Below are 24,353 nucleotides of genomic sequence, written 5' to 3' on the forward strand. Positions count from 1 at the left end.
TAAGTATGGTTACCTTTATAATTTTGAAAGGTTACATAGCTATTTTGCTTTTCAATTTACTGTTATTTTTTATAAAATAAATTTATAACTCATAACAAATATATATATAAGTATCAACAACAAAGAATTATGATAATTTCAAAGTTGCGATTTATATAAGAGCTTGGAAATTTGTACATAATATTATATCTCTACGTTGTATTTGATTGTTGTGTAAATATAAGTTAGTTGGATTTAAACAAAAAATTAAACGATGAACATTTTGGATGTATTTTATTTGAATCCAATCTGTTCTACGATAGGTATTTGTATATTAGTACTTATATTGGATTAAGTATGAAATAATCTATAATATTTTTTTCCAGTCAGTGACCGCCTATACATATAACGTGACCAAACAACAACTGATTTAAATACATTTTATGTATTACAGAGAATATCAATTCGTTTAAAAATAAAATATGTGTCTTTAATGGATCTGAACTGCAGTTCAGAATGTAACATGTAATAATAAATGTTATACCTATAGACTACTACAAAGACTGTAAAGTTCCAATTAGGGTTTGTACAAATAGGTACACTTATCAGATTAAAAACACTGAAAAAAAGGTGGTGCAGATGTGCAGTCGTACTGTGATTAGTTTGATTAGATTTGTACCGATTATTTTGGGTGTTGAGACATTAAAGTCTTGTTATAATTTTTGAGGTATTAAACCAATAATCGAAGAGTGATAAACCGAAGTCCTTTTTGTTTTGAAAATTATATCTTCAGAATTTCGAACTTAATGTACGACATATATTTTGAGTGTATATAAAGTAATTACATATGAATATTGTAGTGTTAGTTATATTATTTTGGGCGGCATTAATCGTTATCTCAAGTTACGAACGAACATTATTGATGGAGCCTCTGCACCTTAAAAGATTGAAAACGTCATAAAAGACTGAGAAAGTATTATACCAACTGTGCTGAAGGATGCTGTCTTAGCGCACGGGATGTGCCAAATACCTATAACCCACGCGCGGTGCAACATACATAATATTGTAAGTCACCAAGTGTACTTCGGACGGCGGCTGATAAGGTTGCCTGGCAGCAACAATGGAACAATGAATCGAATATAATAAATAATGTCTAGCACACCATATTAGCTGATACTGTTGTAGGAGTGTCGTAATATTAAGTATGAACGAAAATGTGCCACTGACAAACGTAACAATCGGCTGCTGTAAGTGTGTGTGTGTGTGTATTTGGAGCGCGCGTTATGACGACGAAGGGTATAGAAATAAAAAAAACCGTTTGATCATTGTAGACGGCTATGGCCGAATTCCTTTTGGAGAAAGATTCTGGCGGGAGAGAAGAAAACAAATTATTGTATAACCCGATTCATTAATAAGTATACGTCATTTTCCGTTGGCGAGTAGATATAATATGATGGGCGAATGGAGGCGATTTGAAAACCGCTTGCGTGTGTATAATATAATATAATATACTATATGTATGTATAATATAATACCTAACATAATATGTCATATACGGAGCCGCCACCGTTCCGACCCACCCACTTGGTTTTTTTTTGTAACTGTCACTATATACTTCTGTTCTTGTTAAGAGTCAAGAGAAAGAAGGAGAAAAAAGAGTATGGGCACGTCTCGAGGAATTCATAAATATAATTCAATCGCCGCCTCGTATACTAGTTCCGATACTTCCGGTAATTACGAGGTCTGCGAACCTGATCTGTGTATTTACAGAGACAGGTACCTATAGTCGTTCCAGGAACTCGCTATTTGTTACTCAACTGACAGTTTAATGATTTAAAAACATAAAGTGTTACATATTTGTCATGAAATTAAATTAGGAGCACACGGTTTAAAAGTGTAATGTGTAACGATTTGCACATCGTAATTTGAATATAATTATTATTATTCCAATAAATAATACAAATAACCACATGGGTAATTTATTTCTCTGACGTTGTTTCGGATAAACGATTCTTAGAACGGCAATGTAGATGAATAATTTAATAAAAAATGTTAATACAAAGGAAATCGTCTTTTTAAAAAGTGAATGCGTTATTGTGTTTTAATAGAATTTAAAACTAATTTGAACAAAATATTCATGAAGCATTATTATATTTCTTTCGGGAACTATGTCAAGTACCATATCATTGAATAATAATATATGAGTGCATATTATTATATTATTTATACAATAAATATATTATGTACTCTTATTTAAAGTATAAACATTTTTTAGAAATGTTCCCAGTGTCTAATAGATTGCAGATAACAATGATATATTTATTTGAACGATTGTAAAAAAACCAAGTTCTCAAAGCCATATAATATATAATTTAAAGATCAACGAGGTCGTCTTTATGTAAATACAATTAATGTTTACATATTTGTTCGATAGGTACGTTCAATGGCAAAAAAACTAAATTGACTTAAAAACAAAGTAAAGAATAAATTAAAAAGTAACCACCTAGAACATTTATTTAGCAGTTCCTGTAGCATAATACAATGCATAATAGGTACATAAAGATTATGGCTCTTTGGTTTTTTAATTTCATAATGTTCTTTAATCCTTAGATTCATATTATAACATAGTATATTATATATTGATTGTGAATAACTAATAAGTAAAGATTTCAGTTGATTTTACCATTTATTTTTCTGTTATTTATTTTTATTTTTACTGACGAAATTGCATAGTTATTATTTCAATGAGTGCTTTATGAATACATTAATAAAATTTAATGAACGATAAAATTAACAAAACATTTTATCTAGTTAGTTTCATAAAAATAAAAACTATAAAAAATAAACATCAAATTTACAAAATATTTATTTTATTTGAGTAGTCAATGTATTTTTAATTTTAATTTCTATTGACTTTATTTAGAATTGAATTATTATCGACTATCGTGTACCTGACTTCATATTATACTAAATCATATGGTTTAAAATATTTAATAAAACAATGAAATTAATTAACAAAATAAAAGTCAAAAAACTTAAATCTTGTTGAAAAATGTATTAATAATCGTTGACTGGTATATTCTACGCAGTGATATTATGTAAATAGTTAGTGTTTAGTATACACTGTAATACTGTATACCTAGTGTGCTTTATAATGAAATATTGAATTTCCGAATCCACATGGGTTAGGTTAGGTTAGGTTTTATGTTGTATTAAATAGATAATTATGCATGTTAAGAATGTTTAAGTTACTGTTATAAACTTATAAACTATAATTTATCATACCTACTAGTTTGTGCGTGTGTAAAATAATGTTGGTATTACATAATGATGATATTATTAACAATTTGTATTGCTTTACATAATATTTTGAACAACATTTTTATCAATTATTGGCGTTAAAGTAAAAGTTTAACATTATTGTTAAAGAATAATGATAATAAATGAATAAATAAAAATAGTACATAATAGTAAAAAAAAAAACCGATTTATTTAAAATAAATACAAAACAAGAGGGTATTAATAAAAAAAAAAACGAAAAAAATTCCAACTAAAATTTATTTATTATAAACTCTCTAGTTTAGTATTTTACTTCAAATATACTTACCAATTGAATTATACTTTTCGTAATAACATTACGTCTATAAAAGATTGGGTTAGGTTAGATTAGGTTAATAAGTAACAACTATTACTTACTATGCTTAACACGCCTAGCTAAAAATATACACAATTTTGTAATAATTTATACAACTTTGTATTAAATTTTTATCTTTTACGTTACAGCACTATTACGACGTTTCTGTAAAGTGTACTTAAATGCCAAAATTATTGTTGAATTTTACTTAATTATTATTTTAGCGAATAATGAAGAATGTCATAATAGTTCGAAGGGACCAAGACTATGACTACCTAGTATGACTATATTATACATCGCACATTCACTCGTGATTCAATTGGTCACGAGTACTGAATTCATAATTTCTAATTTTATATTACCTATAAAGCGTAAGCAGTTTAAAAAATAAGCACTTAGTTAGGGCTCATAAAAGTCTTAAAACTGGTGTTTATAAATTATTTCACTTTGAAAAATATTTAATAGATTTCTAATAGATAATTTATAAACTATAAATGTAAACAAATATGTTCCGTATATAATACTATACCAATAGTATATATTCAACACTATTAAGTATTAACGATAATTCGTTTTAGTTAAAATGTTTTAGAATGACTGTATAATGTAAATAGTTATGTTTATATTATCAGAGAAATTTAGCTAGGGGCTTATATGTTATTACTTATTAGTTAACTTTTAAATAGGTAATAATATTTAAATTTAATAAGTAAACTAAATAATACGATTTATATTGTAATTTGATTCTTATCCAGCAGACTGCTGGTATAAAAAAAATAAAAATAGTTCATTTATTTCATGGAAATTCTATAAATTTATAATACAAAAATAGTTACGCATTCATAATATAATATATATCGAGTTTTAAAAATATTAAAATTAAATATTTAATAAAAAATAAATGCTACATTTTTTGAAAGTTTTTAACTATGGTAGTTTTAATGGTTTTATATTATGCTGTTGAATTTTAGGTACTCACAGATTTGAAGTAATAAAATCATCAAGAATAGTCAGTGAAATTAACAAAACCATATTATTTTCACAAGCATGAAGGTGTACATAAACGTACGAACACTTTTACTATTATTTTCACTACTTTTATGTAGTCATAATAATATAAAATAATACAATCATTATAATCCATCGATACAAAATATAAATATATATTGTAATTGAGATTTCTTTTGAAAATTGGACAAAATCTGGATTGAAAATAAATAGGTACCTATAAGTACCTTTAATTAATAGCTAATAAGTAATAAATATGTTTTTACGTATTAAAACATTAAACACTTGAAAAATTAAATTTAGATAACTTCACTTAGGTCTACAGTACCTCATTAATTAAAAAAAAAGAAATAGTATACACCATACACAGTATACCAACAATAATAATTCCTGATAATACGAAAAGAAATTTATTTTTTAATTTTGCAATAAGTATAATTCATTACATAACTAAGACAACATAACTGCACTAAAATATTGAAATTAGACGCAAGTAGTATGCTACCGAAAATATTTGAGCTAAATCGGTTTTACTTTTAACTGAACCAGTTCCAACCATATTAATAAATTGTTTTTTTAAAATGATGATTAAATAAATCGTTATTTTAATTACTGTAATTTATTATAACAATATTGTAAAATTATTTTTGTGGACAATAAATACGACAGCCGTTGTAAAATAACATTACAAATTTAAAAATCTCATAACATTTTTGATTTAAAATGTTACTAAATTTTAATTGACCCTTGTACAGGTACACTTGTGCTAGTAAATATGCTGTATATTGTTAGTGCCTATACCTTTGGATATAAATACTAACAGCTAGTATCAACTATCAATGATAGCACTTTTCCAATTCGTTAATAATAAATGATAATGTACAAAATATATTATTTTATTGTATAATACAATAATTATTAATTGTATACTAATTTATACAATGTATGCGGATTTCTTCATTTTACTTTGAACTTTGTAGTAAAATACTATTAAATATGTTAAATATAATATAAAAACATATTTGTTGAAATTCAATTTGTATATTGAACATTGTATCTTCCTATTAGTGCTATTGCAATATTCTTTAAAATTGAATTAAAAATGCATTTATACATACCTAGGTAAATGTTTTATGTTTTATAAATATATACTTATTATATTTTAATAGCTTTTTAATTTTTAGCAATTATTTAATTAAATAATAATTAATTATATAGGTAATTAAAGATTTATAATTACATAATTATACGTAATGTTTTTTTTTATATTTTAAATTCTGTGCAAAACGAAAAATGTATTGATTTTACAATGATGTATACATAAAATGCGTTTAATGGTGGTTTTAGATAAAAAAAATATTGAATCTAGTTTGTTCTTTAAACTTTTAAAGAGATCAAAATTAAAAATTCTAAGTACTTTTTTTAATAATTAGGAAAAACAAAAAAAAAAATTAAGGAAAAACAGGAATTTTTACTCAAATCTAATTTTTGGCGTAACTCAAAAACTAATAACCACAAATACTTGAAATTTTCATCAAATTTTTATATTATCTTTTTCTTATTTACGTTCAAATTTTAAAAATATTTTAATTATTTTTGAGTTATTATAGAAATATGAACATTTTCATTTTTTTTTCTATAAATGTCGGTTGTTCACACGGTAGAAATAATCGAAAATTAAATGTAAAATTCCTCGTAAGTTGTTAATTTTTAATTTAAAATGTTTGAAAATCTAATTCAATATTTTTTTTATAAACGTAATCGCGAAAATTAACAAATTTTTAAGTAGTTAGAAATTGTTTTGTACTTAAGATTTGGAAATTTAATAGAAGATTTCTTATAAGTTTTACAATCTATTGATAAAAAAAATTTCTACCGAAAAGCCAAATAAATTTTTTATTTCAATTTCAACATTTTATAATCATCCATAAAATAATTGATTTTATTAAAATTCTCCTAAAACAATCTTTGATATTTTGTTGTATTTCAAAAAAATAACAGTTGTGCTGTTTTTTGAAATGTTGACCAAATATTTCGGTATATTATAACATCCATCATTTGATAAAAATTTTCAAAAATATTTCTCTTTGTGAACTTTTTATAGACATAACAAAATTTCATTTTTTTTTTTTTTAAATGTCGATATAAATTATTTTTATTTAGTCAAAGGTTTAGGAAATATAGTAAAAAATCCTACATAAACTGTAAAAAATATTAAAAATACAAAGACATGGTTTTTTTTTATATGTAATTTTTATAGTTAAAATTTTGACTTAATTCGCCAAAATCACAAAATATTATAAACTATTTTGTATTTGAAAATTCATAATAACTTATTTTTTTTATATCGTGTTTTGGAAATTTAAAATAAGATTTATCATAAATGTTTTATGCCAAAACTATAAAATCTAAAAAATATATATAAAGACAGTTATTTATATATAGGCATTAGACATTTTAAATTAAAATTTTTAAGAAATTACTTATTTGAATGATAAATAACAATGTTAATTATTATGTTATAAACTTAAAAAATTATTCGTGGGAATATACATTTTTTACATGCATTATATTGTATTATATTATTATATTGTGAGTCTATTCTTATTGTTTTACGGTATTCACAGAAATATGTTATTAAAATTTAAGTTATAAAAGTTGATATATCGTCGTGAAAATATATTATATCAATTAAAATAATACTAGTAATATAATAAATGTAATAGTTGTGGAAAAAAAATATCAGCCTACCATACTATTTTAAGTAAAATAAATGATTTAATGGCTATGTATATATTAAAAAAAAAAGTATCATGAAATTTAGTCTGTGATATAAGCTGAAAGATCGTCTCCGCTCAGAATCGTTTATCATATACAACGACAGATAACTGAATTCAAGTTTAACAAACTCATACTAGGGGAGTGTACAAATTTCAGAAACATAATTATAAATTTTTTCAAATTATATAACAAATTTTGGTACTGGTTTTTAATATATTTTCCAACCTGCGGATGCCAGCGTAATCCACCTCCCATAGCAGTGTCCCATTCGACACTTAATAAGCAGTAGAGCGTTACGCACTTGCCTACCTTTTTAAATTGCTTATATTATTTAATTTTATGAACGCATATTATTCTTGATAAATTTATAATTTACACGTTTTAATAAGTTTTTTTCGTAATTACTTAATATCGTGAACAATTAAAAGTAATATTAAATACTAAGAAAATAAAATAAAAAAAATAAAGAAAATTTTTTTAAACTTAATACCGTGTACTATTATTTTAGATTTCAATTACTTATTATCCTAGCTGTATTTATAGTTTAATATAAAACGTCAACTTAGATCCGTCGTATGTGTATAGGATACATTCATATTGAAACGACATACTTATTAATTTGAATTTTAGAATATAGATTACACAACTAAACAATCAAAAATTATACCAGAGAACATTTTTACACTGTTGCAAGATTTAAATTAAATTGTAAAATTAATACTGAATCAAAAATGAATTACGATGATATTTATTGTGATAACGATAATGTTAATAACAAACATAATAATTATTTTGTATCGATATTACAATATTGAAGTTCAATACTAATTGACAAATTGTAGAGTTGCACGTCTAGGTCAAGAGCACTCATGATATTGTTGTTAATATTATATATTCAATATAATAATAGAAGTATAATTATATAGTACCATGATGTATTATTTAATACCTGATATTAGATAGATAGGCCGATTGTCTGAAATCATAAAATAAATAAAGCATTGCACAAAATAATATTTTAATAATGAAATAGAATAGATTGTTTTTCCAAACAACGATTTCGTTTTCAAAATACTCTCATTAAAGTGGTTGGCCAATCCAATATATTAGGTCCGAACACAACATATTACATATATTATATATTATAATGTGACAATACTATATAGAAGCCGCTGGCGGTTCACAATATAATATTCACATACGAACTATATTACTATAACGTTGTAAATCGTGCTACTTTCATTAATTTTCGTTATAATAATAATAAGTAATTAATTTTTATTATTTTAATATTATAACATAATTTATGTAGCACATAATATATTAATACCAATGTTTGATTTTGGTGCTACCACCACCACTGTGCACAATGTAAATAGTAAAAAATAAATATACAGTATAGTCTCACAGCGAAATGGTAATAATAATAATAATCATAATACGATAATAATAAATATTATTATAATAATGAAAAATACCTCTACCCGTAATATAATCGTTATTAAATAATCGCCGCGGCCGAATATACATTATATTATATAGTGGGAGGCTGAAAAAAAGAGAATGGTGTCCAGATGAAAGTAAAACGGTGGTTATAGTAAGGAACCGTACGAGCGCAAGACGTATTATTTTGACAGAAACGGTCTGCCAACGTGCTCAACCGGATCGCTCTTGTCAGTCAGTACACAGTCCGTCGTCTTCCTGTCTGCAACACGAGAACACGGACCGAAATCTAAACGTGAGTAACTTTATCCATACTACCTATATTTTTGTTGCAATGTACCTACACTTCACGTGTTCGTACTTCACAGTCGTATACGAGTTAGAAATAAAATAATATTTTTAATTTTAACTGTGGTAAATATACAATACGATGTACCTTTGATATTGTGGTCAGCCTCCCAATCACGCTTAAACGGTTCGTGTATTATAATAGATACCTATTATAATTCTATGATATTTTAGACTCTTGTCAACCGAAAATCGAACGGTGCTAGGTCTCATGAAATTTTTAAAAAAAATTCTAAAAAACTTTATTAAATTAATAAACAAAATATTTAATTGAATTCACGTATGATAAATGTATTATATTATTGTTGGGTACCTATATAAGTTAAAAGTTAAGTTCTTTAGAAAAAAAACGTATCACATATTTTTAACATTATTAGACAATTTAAATAATAATTTACTATATTAAGTAGGTAGGTAATTTGGTAATTTAGTTTTAAGGATCAAATTATGTTCAGGATTGGTCTGGACTGGTATCGCTTGTGAAAATATTTGGTTGTTCAACTCACCACACTATCCTTATTTTAAATTTTTAATATTTTAAAAGTATTTCAAATATTTTCTTGTTACATAAATTTCTATATATTAATTATTTATGTATTTGGCCATTAAAAAAAAAAAAAACAATATACATATTATGTATAATATGTTTTACTAGTTTATAATTTCATTTAAATTTTCTCCAGTCATTTGAATAACTATATCGAATTCACATTAAAATAATTATTCGTAATAATTCGTAGGGGTTTACCATTTAGTCATCTATAGAAATATTCTAAATCAAATGTGTATACGCATAAGTATTTGTTTACAAAATCTAATAACTAAATCGACATTTAAGAATCCTAATTTTCTTAAATAATATACAGGCTATATGAATTTATTAATACAAATAATAATAAATAATATTTACTTATTAGTTATTAACTAGTAACGAATAAAAAAAAATATACTAGAAAAAATATTATATATGCTTTATTTTTTTCAATCATATTATCTATTTTCAAATTATGCAAAAAATATACTATGTCCTAGTATACAAAATTACCTTTTTACAAGTTTTACAGATATCTACCAGAATACTTATTACATACTTACTTGTACTCTCATGAATATAAATTTAAAGAGAAAAACATAGTTAAAAACTTATGAATATTTTAAAGCCACTAAATTATCTTATAACACTTACACTTACTATACAAATGTATTTATAGATTGTATAATAAAAAATGAATGTTAAAAAAAAAACTAATAAAATTAGTCATTCAAATTTTCAAAATAATTTATACATAATAAATAGTTTTTATATAACATTAGCCTTAAACTGTGTAAGTATTTCAAGTCTAGATTAGTCTTCACTGGACTATAATTCAACTACCACCTACTATATTTACACTATTAGATACATTTAAACGTCTGCTGTATATTGAGATTAATATTTTAACATCTCAACTTTTATAAAAAATAATTTAAAAAAATACTTGGTATCGATTATAATATATGTGTGTGTGTGAGTGTGAAGAAAGCAAACGCATTGGTATTAGTACGTATTGGTGTGTTACTAAATAAGATTTAAAATGATTAAAAGTTGTTATAATTACGCGGTTTCTAATTTTTTTTAACTACAAACATTTATAACATGTTAAAGTAGAAATAAATCGTTTAACTTGGTAAGCATTTTATCAGTTATCAGTGTTATATTTTTTACATTTTATTTAGAAAAACATTTCTTTCTTTATAATAGGTTTAGGTATGTTTTTTTTAGTTATTTTGCCTAATATAGGTATTAGTATGCATGCACGAAATTAACAAGTACAATATTGTCATTTACTGCAGCATATAGTACAAACATTTAAATTTAAATTTAATTTGTACATATTATATTTGATATTTAAGTCTATTAGTTATTTTAATTTTATTTAAATTTACAAGTATACAAATACTTTATTTCTAAGCTATCCTTATGTTGTACTTACAACATACTATTCAGTATTCGCCGAAATGTGTTTTTAAGCAATACATAACACAGTCGTTTAACATTAAGTAAAAAAAAAGTTATTTATTCTAATTTCCGACATAATTTATATCTTCATTAGTTAGGTATATTCTAACGGCTGGCATAGGTTAAACACATCATTTTATCTATTTAAAACTTTTTCTCAAATCGATCCCACTTATTAGAGTTTAAAAACGTGATTTTTGTTGCGTCTTATTTGTTTTCAAGTTTTTTTTAATTCATTTATGTAACATAATATATTCATATTCAATGGCGAAGACCAAAAACGAGTATTCGTGTTCTAATATGATATTATGTGTGATGTAATTTAATAATTTTTCTTAATTTTTTTAATGAATATAATGCAACACTTTCTCTATAACGACATAGTACAAACATGACCGCAACCTTGATATATTTACAATTTAAAAGAAAACAGAGCAGACTAATCTAACCAATGGTTTTCCTCATAAATATATTGTAATAACAATTAATAAACGTTATTGTATGCATCATTTGTTTATTTTAAACCACATTCTTACAAACTCTCACTGCAACATGCCATTGATTTTTCAAATAAATTGTTTCCTTTCTGTCGCGCCAACAAAAATAATAACCTTACTTGTTCAGATCTCACATCTATATTATATAGAATATATTTAAGAAATCACACTTCAAACCATCGGTTTTGTCAATCGAACGAGAATATATACAACGCGAATCGTTAAGCATTACGTATATAAAATGTCGTCAACATGAACAAGACAGTTGATTTTCGTGCTGACGTTCTCTCTTTCAGTCAATTAATTTTACAATTTTTTTCTCTCTTCCGTACAATGTACAAACATGTCACTGCAATATAGGTATTCTAGGCATTCTATAGTATATTATATGTTAACCCGTATTTGGGTTGATTGATTGCTGTACATATTACCGCTCGTGAGTGCCTGATTGAGTTATATCTGTGTCTTCAAAGATGGTTGCAAAACTTCACATCATCAGATGAAGTATATACGATCATCATATATCGTAAATACCATCATCGGGGCTCCTGCATGTATCTGCATGAATCATGAATGTATTAGTATAGTATGTGCCACGGCTATAGATCGTGACTATAGGGTTTGCTCATATATATATTATATACCTATAGCCAATATCAATTATATTATATAACAGTTTTCTCATGCCCTAACGATGACCCACAAAATGAAAAAAAAATTTGCTCATCGAGTGAAATTGAAACTCGTTAACCGCAGATCGGCTCGCATTTGTTGTCGTAGTCGCACTGCAGAACGGAATCACACTTCATTACATTAATAATAATCACTGCAAGTGCAACGAGATGACGGCCGAACGACAAAGGTTTTTTTTTTTTTAATCGAACTCAACTCAACTCCTAAATTATTTCAAAAACTATTAAAGTATTAGGTAAGGTAAAAAAAAATTAATGACAATTTGCATTTTTATAAATAGTTTCTTATTCTTAAGCAGAATACTTTTTTTGGAATACTTCGATACATAAATAAATCTAATTTTGGACTAATAGTATATGAGTTATAAGAATTTTAAGTTTAAATAAGTTTAATGTATAGTCCGAGTACTACTCCACTAAATGATTGTCCGCTGCTACATCACTCGTCTAAACATTAAATTCTAACTAATAATTAATTAAGTAGGTACTTGTACGAAATTTTTTTTTATAGATTGAAATACTTCAAAATATGAAATTTAAAATGTATGTTGTCATTTTAAAGGGTAAAAAACTAAAAAAAAATATGCAAACAATAAAATATAGTAAAAAGTATGATTTTTTTCTAAAAACAAATTAATAATGTTATATGTAACAGAAAAATTTTTGAAAACGTTAATGTATTCTGAAAAAATGAGTGTCTAAGGTAAATGGATCACCCCGTATAATATGATGTACCTATTAAATACATATGCATTTATTATGTATGTTTTTTTAATATAATTGTAGACTATATTATATGCTTGTGATGCGGTGGTCGTATATAGACTTAGATTGCACCAGCGATTTTTTTCCGTAGCGAATCACTGCATCAGAGAAAGCACTCGTTGTTGTTATCAAGATTAACGAAAAGAAACCAAAAAAATAACGTCATGCAGATAAAACATTCGAGATATCGTGAACGCAGTTACTATAATATAAGCGTACCTATATATATATATATATATATATATATAGTCACATTGTTTTCCCATCGGATACACGCGTGGGATCTCTAAATCACTCATATCATAAATATGTATATAATTAGTGAAAACGTTATTCGTCGTTTAATTAAGTATTGTCTTCGAATTCTACAGCAGTTTCAGAAGTAATCGCATCGTTAGCCCTGATTTTAAGAAACTGCGAAATTAAAAAAAAAATCATCGATTAACTTCATTCGTCATACTTAAATTTGTTTTTTTTTATATATATATATATATATTTATAAAACTATATTTGACAAATGTCAAATGTTTACCTACCGGACGAAAAACGGAACAATTATAATACAATGTTCACATTGTATTCAATTCTTTGCGGTAACATCAAATTTTTTCAAGTACACGATGTATTTATAATAAGTATATACAGCAACATTATTTCGTTACAGTTTTGTCGTCAAGTCAACTTAGCCACTGCGTGACTCCGTGTTGTTTACTATCCGTTATTCCATTTCCATAACGCGATTTTTGTATAAACAATATATGCAATGATCGCAAATGGTATAACACAGCCGTTCTCAACCTTTTTGTATTCGCGTACCACCTATACAGTTTAAACGTTTTTACGTACCACCTGGCCACTTTTTTTTGTTTTTTTATTTTGGTTATTAATAATGCACACGTTTATGTTTTTTATAAAGGGAGATTTTCTTCGAGTACCATCTATGAGCTTTTCACGTACCACAGTTTGAGAACCGTTGGTATAACATATATTAAGAATTATAGGTAAATCTACTGGAAAAATAAATTTTACGATTTAATTTTACATGATTCGATACATAGTTAAATCAGTTAAATGATTTATAATATTATTTTCCCAAATAGAATCTATGATAATGTGATTCGCGTAGAATTACTATATTCTCAGCGTTTATCAGGGATAGCTTCAAAAACATGAGTCAAGTTGATGTGATATTTACTGATATTTCTAAAGCTTTCGACTCCATAAACCATATAGTGTTAATTGATATTCTGGATAAATTGGGTGTAGGTGAACCTCTGCTCTCCTGGTTCAAATCCTATATAACTGGTCGACGACAGTTCGTATCCTTATTTAATCAAAAATCCGCGGAATATTTAGTCACTTCCGGAGTCCCGCAAGGTGGGCACTTGTCTCCGCTTCTATTTAATATTCTAATAAATACTTTATGCGAATCTGTTGACATCAAAATGTTATTATTTGCGGATGATGTAAAATTATTTAATTGCGTTCAATCTGAGAGTGATGCTATTTCGTTACAAGAATCGTTGAATAAGTTAGTCAATTGGTGTAATACAGTTGGGTTAGAGCTGGCAATCCACAAATGTAAAGTTATGTCTTTTTCGAGACGTCACTCAATTATTCATTATGATTACTCTATTGATAACGTGATATTACAGCGAATAAACCAAGTTGAAGATTTAGGTTTTATTTTTACTCCAACGTTATCGTTTGCACCTCATATTGACTGGATAGTAGGCAAAGCATTGAGATCATTAGGGTTTATAAGGCGACATGCAGGGTCGGTCATGTCTGTAAGATGTTTGTTGTTATTATATAATTCTCTAGTTAGATCGATTGTAGAGTATGGATCTGTAGTATGGTCTCCAAGGACCAAATGTGACATTGTTCGAATTGAACGTGTTCAGCATCGTTTCTTGAATATGGTTTCTCGATCTATGGGCATAAATCATGAACCCCACGACTATAAACCCGTCTTAATGGCACTCAATTTATCCACCCTAAGTGAAAGAAGAAATATGAGTGACATTAAACTTTTGAATGGCTTAGTCTCTGGTGTAATTGACTCCCCAGACTTGTTATCTAGAATAGGTTTTCGCATTCCAGGTACAACCCGTTCTCGTGACCCCTACTACCTTGCTGCAGTATCCAGAAATTATTTGGATGATGATCCTCTAAGGAGAGCTATGTCTCTAGTTAACAATCATACTAGTTAATCATTTTTTCTAATTTAGGTTTGTTCAGTTATATTTAATTTTCAGGAGCCTACTATGTACTACTATATAATTCTAGTTTATTGATATCAAATGTGTTATGTTTAGATATATATATATGTGTAAAATATATTATATTGTGTATTCATTAATATGTAATATTTGAAAAAGCTGTATGGCGTTTAAAATAAATAAATAAATAAATAAATAAATAAATTATGATCACGAAGTGCAATTTAATTTGTATATTCATTGTTATTTTAATGATACATAATATTATAATATTCTGATTTAAATTCAAAACAAAAGTAGGATATAGCTTACTCAGTGGATAATTATGTTATAATATCAATAATTACTTTTAGTGTCCGCCATCTGGGGTAAATAAAAATCCCAATTATATACAAATATTTATTTGTTTATTTATTCGATATTACCGTAGTTATATTGTTACAATACACTAAAATATACTGCAGGAACAGGATAGAATGTTTGGATCAAAATAATCCTGTAATGTAAACAACAAAATAAGCTTATCGGAAAACATTGCTAAAAATGTGCGCGCACGACACGCAGTGCATAAAATTCAACCGGCAAGTCACGTTTGGTATTTCGTCGTCCGGTATTATATAAAGTATAACAAGATGGTTATGACCGCGTATTCCCTAGATTGGTGAGATTTATGTACACCATGCAAATAATCTGTTGAATAATTTTACTTTAAGCTACCCAGGTATATACCGCGAGGCTTGTGTAGAACGTGATTCGACCGCATAATTGTTATGTGCTGGTAATATATTCGCGTGTCATAGTACATGCTATGATATACATAAATAGCAAACGTGACGTTTGCTGGTAGAATACACGAGACACGAATGCAATGATGTATGATGAAAGATTGTTTTTCCAAAAGGGGTAGCCGAGTATGATTTATACTTTACTTAATTATTTTTTATTCATAAATAATTAAAAATGTTATGAAAAACTAAAAAGATTAAAGATTCGTATAACATTATAGTCCACAAAGATTTCATTTATACCAAGTTAGATTACCTGCTGTCTGCGCTTTTACAGTCTTTATCTTGAGATGACTCATGATTTGTTTTAAAATTAAATACTTACGCGTAATATAACTACTGACAAACCAAAATTTATACTCCTAGGCAATAACGATAGGTATTTGAAAATTCATACTTTTAAGTTACCAACTGTATTGGAAGATATTATAGGTAATAAGCAGATACGAAATAAAATTATTTGAAAATATTTAGATAAACGATGAGGATTAAAATTATAATATTATATCTCAATCTGCCGTTGCAACTAAAGACTGTTTAAATACATATTTAAATATTTTACCAATACCACGAATCAAGTTTAAAAACACGTTTAGTGAAAAGAAAAATATCACAAAAATATAAACTTCTATTTTACCAATTATTTTAACTAATCTAATTTATTGCACGGACGCTATTGAATAATCGATAAGTGTTGGGCGTTTATTTCATACTAGTAGATTAACAAAAAACTATCGTGCAGAAAATATAGACGATTTGACGACCATCTAATTATAATATTGATATACATAATATAACGTTGTAACTCTAGTTTATTATTACATAAAAGCACACGGGTGAACGATCTTAAAGTAGTCATATTAACATATATCATCACCTGTAATGTTGCGTTTTGATTTTCCCTTTTTTAATACAAGAAATCAGAAAATCTTAAAATAGCTCAATTTATTTGTAGGTATATGCACTTTATAAGATTTTTGAATTACAACGTCGCCATTGCAGTCCTATATATTATAACGTAGATAATATATATTATACAATAATATATAATATACATTACATAATATAATAGTATACATGGGCTGTGCGGATATATTCGACTGAATTATATAATATGTCACCATGTCGGGACCAAGTGTGTACAGAGAAAAAAGAGGCATTAAATATATTACAAGATTGATTCCTGCAACTTCCAATTGCATATTTTCAATTGCACCTACAAAGCGTATATTTGATTCGCATAATTTACACAACGCTCTAAACTTATATATATATATATATATATATATAGAGAGAGAGAGAGAGAGAGAGTTACAACATTATTCCATATAATAAGATAAGACCAATGTGATGGGTAGAGGCTGACCCTGATGGAGGTATAAATCAAACTAGACGTTATCATCTCCTCACATTCGTATAATAAGTATAAGGTATTTTTCCTAAGTCACCGCTATGGGATATGGCTGTTATATTATTATACGCACTGACCTGCACGATCAGGATGTCGAGGAGGTCATATACATTGATGAATAAAATATGAACTCTGCGTTGATATTGTCGTCGTCGTCATTTTATCTTACTCGAACTTATCGGTTATTATTTTTTTTTTCCACACAGAATATGAAGACCGCTCCTGTATTGTGCGCGGCAGCTTTCGCGTTGGTGCTACAAGCCATGTGCGCGACCGCAGCTGGTGGCGAACGCCAACAGCAACAATTGCCGCTGTTCTTCCAAGCGGGCCGACCGTTCAACGCGCCCGGCGCCCCGTTGCCCAAATTTGTAGGAATTGCGGGCAACCAGCCACCGCAAGCTTTCCGCTCGGTACCACCGCAGGTAGACGAGGAGCAGGAAGACGAGGAACAGCGCAACGACGACGAGCCGCACCAGCGCAATGTGCTCGCTCCCACTCCACTGCCGTTCAGACCGCAACCGACGCCACAGGTACAGTAAAGTATAATATAATATTATCAATAATAATATATGCGGTGACTGATTCGCTTATAATTCCTTACTGCGTAACTATACTTATTTGTAAGTATCCTGTAAATATACAGGAGGATTCGCCGACCGCGGTCGCCCCCTTTATCTTCTTTCAAATAATGAAATCATATACAAAATTTAGATTATGGAATTTTTAAGTCTACCGCGCGTATTATCAAACACTTGAGATTTTTCAATACTACTTAAACAGTCTCCGGCGGAGATACAAACCTCTGCTTTTCAAACTTTAACACCGTTACTGACCAATAATTCTTGAAGTGTTAAAATCAAAATTCGAACGAGTGATTTTTGATTTATTTAATTTTATATGCACTGAGGATAACTCCATAATTATTATGGGTTAGCTACGATAATTTGAACATTTAAAAACGTATATTAATTGATAAATCATTCTGTACAACTCGTGTATAAATTGTATACCGCCACAGTTAGAATTCGGAAGTATACCGATGTAGACACTAGAAACGTATAATCCGTTATCAATGTACCATCAAACGAGATAACGAGTAACGACCGTCAACAGATTATTCTAAACCCATTTTTTACATCTCTCGTCACCCGTGATTCATATTTAAATTTGATAGTGTAATATATTTCGTTGTATTATGTGAAAATATTTACGATTCAGTGTTTATTATATTATGTGTTGATAAATGACAATGAATAATATAATTAATATTTACAATTTTATAATGAAGTTTGTAAATCTAATACTGTGACGCCATCGGCATTAAGGTCAGTATTACATTCACAGATATTATAATAATATAATACACTAACTCAAATAGAATAATTGTTTTTCATAATTATCATGTTGTGATGAAATTGTATATCCGAAATTCAAAAAAAAAAAAAGAAAAAAATTGTTTTCGATGATAAATGTGGTATACCTACATAATAAACGTTATATTCGCGTATAGGTACCTAATTTTATAGAGAAAGGAAAGTAGAATTTCGTAAGAAAAAAATGCTACAGAATTTTCGATAACTTATTGAACAACATCACTACCAATATGTTACTCCTTAGTGTTACCGACGTTTATACCTTTTCAGACTTCGCGTCGTGACATCTAACTACCTATTATAACGCGTTACCTGCGGCTTGATTATAGTCACAGCTAAACGAGGTCTACATATATGAAACAGCGGCCTTGCCGTGTCGTCGTTATTATTCGACAAATTAATTTTTGAACACAACGCGTTGAACTTAATTACTTCGTCATTCGTACAATACACACAATAATTAGTTTAATCTTTCGAATGACGTGGAAAAACTACGTCGCAAGGTTGCGTTCGTTAGATTTTCTACGTCATATTATAATATATATAGGACATCGTCGCGTCTAAGCAATCGACCCATGTCGACCCGTAAATTTTTGAATGCACCAGACATGATTTCACAATGCAGTTACTTTTATATTTTAATGCAATATAATATGTAATATGCCGCCGTACGAGCAACGACTTAAATTCTTCCGACTATTGATTTGTCCGAATTATATATTATGCAATAATTATTAAATGTTTTATTAACCATCGTTTGTTTTGTAACGTTTCGTTTGCAGTTCAATCAATTCCGTGCTTCTCCGTCGCCGTCCCCGCAGACCTTGCAACCGATCCGCATTAACAGGCCCACCGAAACTCCGATCAGAAGACCACAGCCCCCGACACCGTCGCAGTTCAAATCGCTGGCCAGTCAACCATTGTCGGTAAGTCGCACACATTTCGTATTCATAAGGTTCAGCTAACTAGTGAGCCGTGAGCAAATATCTTACATGGAAATACTATAATACTATTTTAATATTGTATTTTTAATGCGCATTAATATTCGGGATAAAATGTTTATCTAAACACGCGTCGCATTGTTTTCCAGTACTCACCTTAAAATATTTCAAGGTAATCGTGCGTATAATGATAATAATATTTATTTGAGTTTATCACGTGCTGCTTATAACGTCTAATCTGTAAATTAACCGTGATCTATAATATAGTAATAACATTCTCAAATATTACCTTTTTAGTATTCTTAGTGAATGTCAATAGGTACATTTAAAATTATTATATTTATATTGTATCTCATTTTTCTCAGGCCGATTCTGAACTAGATGTATGAATAATTATGTACATGCTTTGATATTTTTTGACAAAATTCCCAAATCGTAAAAACAAACTGCAAATTTTTTAATTACCTATAAATAATAGGAAATTCAGCACTTAAATTTGTAAATGATTGTTCTTTCCTTGAACTGTGCAAATATTACGCACATTTGTCCGGAAAACGTAATTAGGTACAATATATACTAGTGTAGCTTATTACCGACATCCTCCACTAAGGTATCGATAGATTCAAACCACGGTCGCGGTGGTAGCTAACGATTTCAATACTGTTTTTACTTAATATATAGGCACCTTTATTATTGTATCAATACAAACCAGTCTAGCGTAAAGTGAATCGGTATTTGAATAACCCATTGTGTTTTCGATGAAAATCGACATTCCTAAAAATATTTTTAATGATATAATACTTTTTATGACGCTGCTATTATGTCACCCGAGTCCGGCGTGTTCCAGTGGACACCGTGCCTAAATCCGTGTTACAATATTGTATTATAACGTCATCAACAGTCTAAACAAAAATAATAAATAACAACACAAATGTTAAAACTGTAACATGTACGCACGATGATATATCACTGAACGACGTGTTTTTTATTTATTGATTACAATGCAATTCGTTCAGCAATAAATAATATTGTATGTGTTTGTATTGAATAATACGAAACGGCGAAGAGTTAATATAATACCTGAATACGTATTATACTACTATGATGTGAGGTATAACAATTGTTTTTTAAATTACATATGCTTATACGTAACACGTTGATTCCATGACAACTTTTTGTAACATAAATATATTTGTTCCAAAAAATATGTATACCTAATACTGTACATAATATAGGTGAGTGATAAATGTACTTGTGTGTATACCTATAATAATACTCAATTGCCTGAAAAGAATCTAGCGATAAGAAATGTTACGATTCTTACTACCAGCGATGATCGTACCTAATGAGTAAAAATAATATTGTATTCTAGGAACTATTCCCATAAAATGGGATACCGTATTATTCTTTGTTTACGGGATCACACGGCGTTCGGTATAGGCAATATTGGTTCTTTTATGTGTTGGATATTCAGACGTGTATCGTTTTATTTCCGGAGCTCTTTTAATCTTAATACTAATTATTGTTTTTAGATTGATTTGAAAATCATTTTTAATGTATGATAATACTATATTATAGATTCTATAATACTATACTAGTACCTACTAAATACTATACACGCGCTTGGCCTAGAAATACAATTATTTACATTTGATGTATTTTGTATTACTACAGGAAGAAGCCCAAGAATTAGAAGAAGAAAAAGAAGAAGAACCCGATCGTCTTACCCAGCTGTTGCCCCAGTCTAAATTCACTTGCGGTGGCAAAAAGACCGGTTACTATGCTGACGATGGTCTGGACTGTGAAGTGTTCCATTACTGTCAAGACGGCGCTAGACACTCTTGGATATGTCCGGAAGGTTTCGTTTTCCACCAGGTGAGTTTAATAAAATACTTAAAACAAGCATTTGTTTTAAACGCGTAGTAAAACCCTTGTAGTCGAATCTAATTTATTACTTCGATGCGTTACATTACTGTTTCGTCCGGCGTACGCAGCTATATTTTCTCTGAAAATCGAATAAGAAAAAAAACATGCGCGTTTATTGTTACTTACCTATATTAATTATATAATAATCGAGTCCGTTTTGGTGCGCAGGTACATCTGATTTGCATGCCACCGAGCAGCGAGAATATTTGCAAACAGTCGACGCAGTATCACTTCGTCAACGACTTCCTGTACAGGCCAGTGAACACGGAAGAGGCGAACTCCCGGCCGAACGTGACGCTCAGGTACGGCGACAGGTACTACCCGGGCAGCAACTCCGAAGCGGGTGAAGAGTACGACCACGACGAGGAGGAACCGGCACAGAGACCGCAACAGTTCAGACAGCAGCCCGTGCTCAGGCAGCGCATTCAACAGCAACAACCCCAGCCCACGCAACAGCACGTCCTGTCCACCCCACGTCCGGTGCACGTGTTGCAACAGCAGCAGTTGCACGAACAGCAACAGCATCAGCCACAGTTCGCCCGACAACCGTCGCCCAACCAAGTGTTCCATTCGTCCGAGGAGATCAACATACCGTTGCAGCAGAGGCGACCGGTCGTGTTGCAACAGCAACGGCCCAGCTTCCAACAGCAGCAGCAGCAGCAGCAACAACAACAACAGCAAAACGACTTTGACTTCAGAAGGAAGTGATAGACGCGCGACTACGTCTCGAGAGTGACTGAGACGCTTCTCGACGACGATATTATATCGCCGACGAGGAGTGTCAGTGTACACTCATGTATATCGTTTACGTAATAGGTTATGAAAAATAATATTTATCATTTTTTTTTTTTTTTTTATATAGTTACACTAGAGCGTTGGCTCTATTGTACAAACATATATGTGTAATAATTATATATATTTTATTATTATTATTATTATTTTTATTGTTAGGTTAAGACCGACGTGAAATTATATAGGACTTGTTGTATTATGATATTATATTGATGGAGAGAGCAACGAATAGGATTTATTATATTATTAGCACACGCTTTACAGTTTGCGAATAATCGACTAATATGGTACAACATTCGACATCTTTATTCTTTTGAATTCATACGCGATCCATAAACATTATATTAAATTGGCCAAAATTCCTGTACACAAAAAGATCGACACTTATATTTTCGAATTTCAATACTTACTACTGTACTATTTAACGTGTACTGTACTGTACATGATATGATACGAACTACTACAACTGTCTGTGGATGTTTTTTTTTTTTGTTTTTAATCGACGACTTTTCCACTGATTTTTAAAAGTGTGCTCCACAATATTTATGAATTTGGAAATCGGCACCATTTCTGTTCTATGAACAAACGATACGTGCAAATACTATTGAAAAAATTAAATACCTACTTTCGATTGTTAGTTGATTGTACTATGATATATACGCGTAATACATATTAATATGTATCAAAAATCGATGTTTAAACAAAAAAAATTTAATTTAAAAAAATAAAAATATGTTTACTCTTTATTACATACGTTGCACATGCCATTATGCAAAAATAATTATATACTTATCAACTGCTTATATTTAATAATTGTTTCATAGTATTTTTATTATACTATACTGCTGTTTTAAAACTTTAGTTCATAAATATTGAATTGTATATTATTAAATGATTTATGTTTAAGGTACCGATACATATCATCATGTATAGGATTGACAATAAATTTATGACGTCATTGTAAACCTATATAATATGTAGTCCAGATCCAAACGTTCTTTAAATTATTTTCAATGTACTAGAAGTATCTGTCTGACTTGATTCTTCTTTTTTATTTTAGTAGAATATTTAAGTATATACTCATATAAATACTTCATATTTTTATTTATAAAAAAAAAAATATTAATTTACAGTATCTTTGAAATTGCTTCGTGCTGCCAATATCGCTTTTGTAATACAAATATAATCATATAAATTATATTATTATTGTGTTTTATAATTTTATTAAATATTATGTTAACGTTAATAAAACGTTTGTGATTTAAAGAAACAAAATTGTTATACTGTTGTATAAATTAATATTACATTCACCTTTCTGTGTATAATGCAAAGGATCAAAATGTTTTTCTATAAAGTATTAAACTATCAAACTGTTAAGAGAACTGAGAAGATATACCCTTTTACACATACAGAGAATTTGAGTATTAACGTTTAAGTAAACCGCGTTACTCTTACGGCTTGTGTACCTAACCCAAATTGACACTAAGGAAACATCAAGTTGACTTCAAAAAATTTGACAGTTGGAATAAAACAGCCACATTTATTATATTTTTTTTCGGTCTCTATACAACTGCATTTTTCCAGTTATCTCACATTGCCACCACTTGGTATAATAATATAATGAATTTAAAAATTATTTGATTTAAAAAAGTAACTACCAGCAAGTAAGCACCAGCGATATGACAACATCTTCTATTTCCAAGCCTGAGCATTAAGAAATGATTATTTTTAGAACGGGATCCAAGTGACCATCGTAT

At 28.6% G+C, this 24,353-nt stretch overlaps 1 protein-coding gene across 1 annotated transcript; it reads left to right on the plus strand.

The window, feature by feature from the left end:
• The first annotated feature begins 8,983 nt into the window (after positions 1-8,983).
• Positions 8,984-23,799, plus strand: LOC114129511 (myb-like protein Q). The gene is made up of 5 exons (XM_050208138.1): positions 8,984-9,140; positions 17,771-18,094; positions 19,720-19,863; positions 21,553-21,753; positions 21,973-23,799. The coding sequence occupies exons 2-5, from the start codon at positions 17,774-17,776 to the stop codon at positions 22,510-22,512; spliced, it is 1,206 nt and encodes a 401-aa protein (XP_050064095.1). The 5' UTR covers positions 8,984-9,140; positions 17,771-17,773; the 3' UTR covers positions 22,513-23,799.
• Positions 23,800-24,353: the final 554 nt, after the last annotated feature.

Source organism: Aphis gossypii, chromosome 1 (assembly GCF_020184175.1).
Source record: "Aphis gossypii isolate Hap1 chromosome 1, ASM2018417v2, whole genome shotgun sequence".
NCBI classification, from domain to species: Eukaryota; Metazoa; Arthropoda; class Insecta; order Hemiptera; family Aphididae; genus Aphis; species Aphis gossypii.

Bases quoted from the DNA above. Each gene is read 5' to 3' on its own strand.
- LOC114129511 (XM_050208138.1), top strand. From the start codon at position 17,774: ATGAAGACCGCTCCTGTATTGTGCGCGGCAGCTTTCGCGTTGGTGCTA. The intron at 18,095-19,719 runs GTACAGTAAAGT...TTTCGTTTGCAG, and splicing joins GACCGCAACCGACGCCACAG to TTCAATCAATTCCGTGCTTC. The intron at 21,754-21,972 runs GTGAGTTTAATA...TTTGGTGCGCAG, and splicing joins AAGGTTTCGTTTTCCACCAG to GTACATCTGATTTGCATGCC.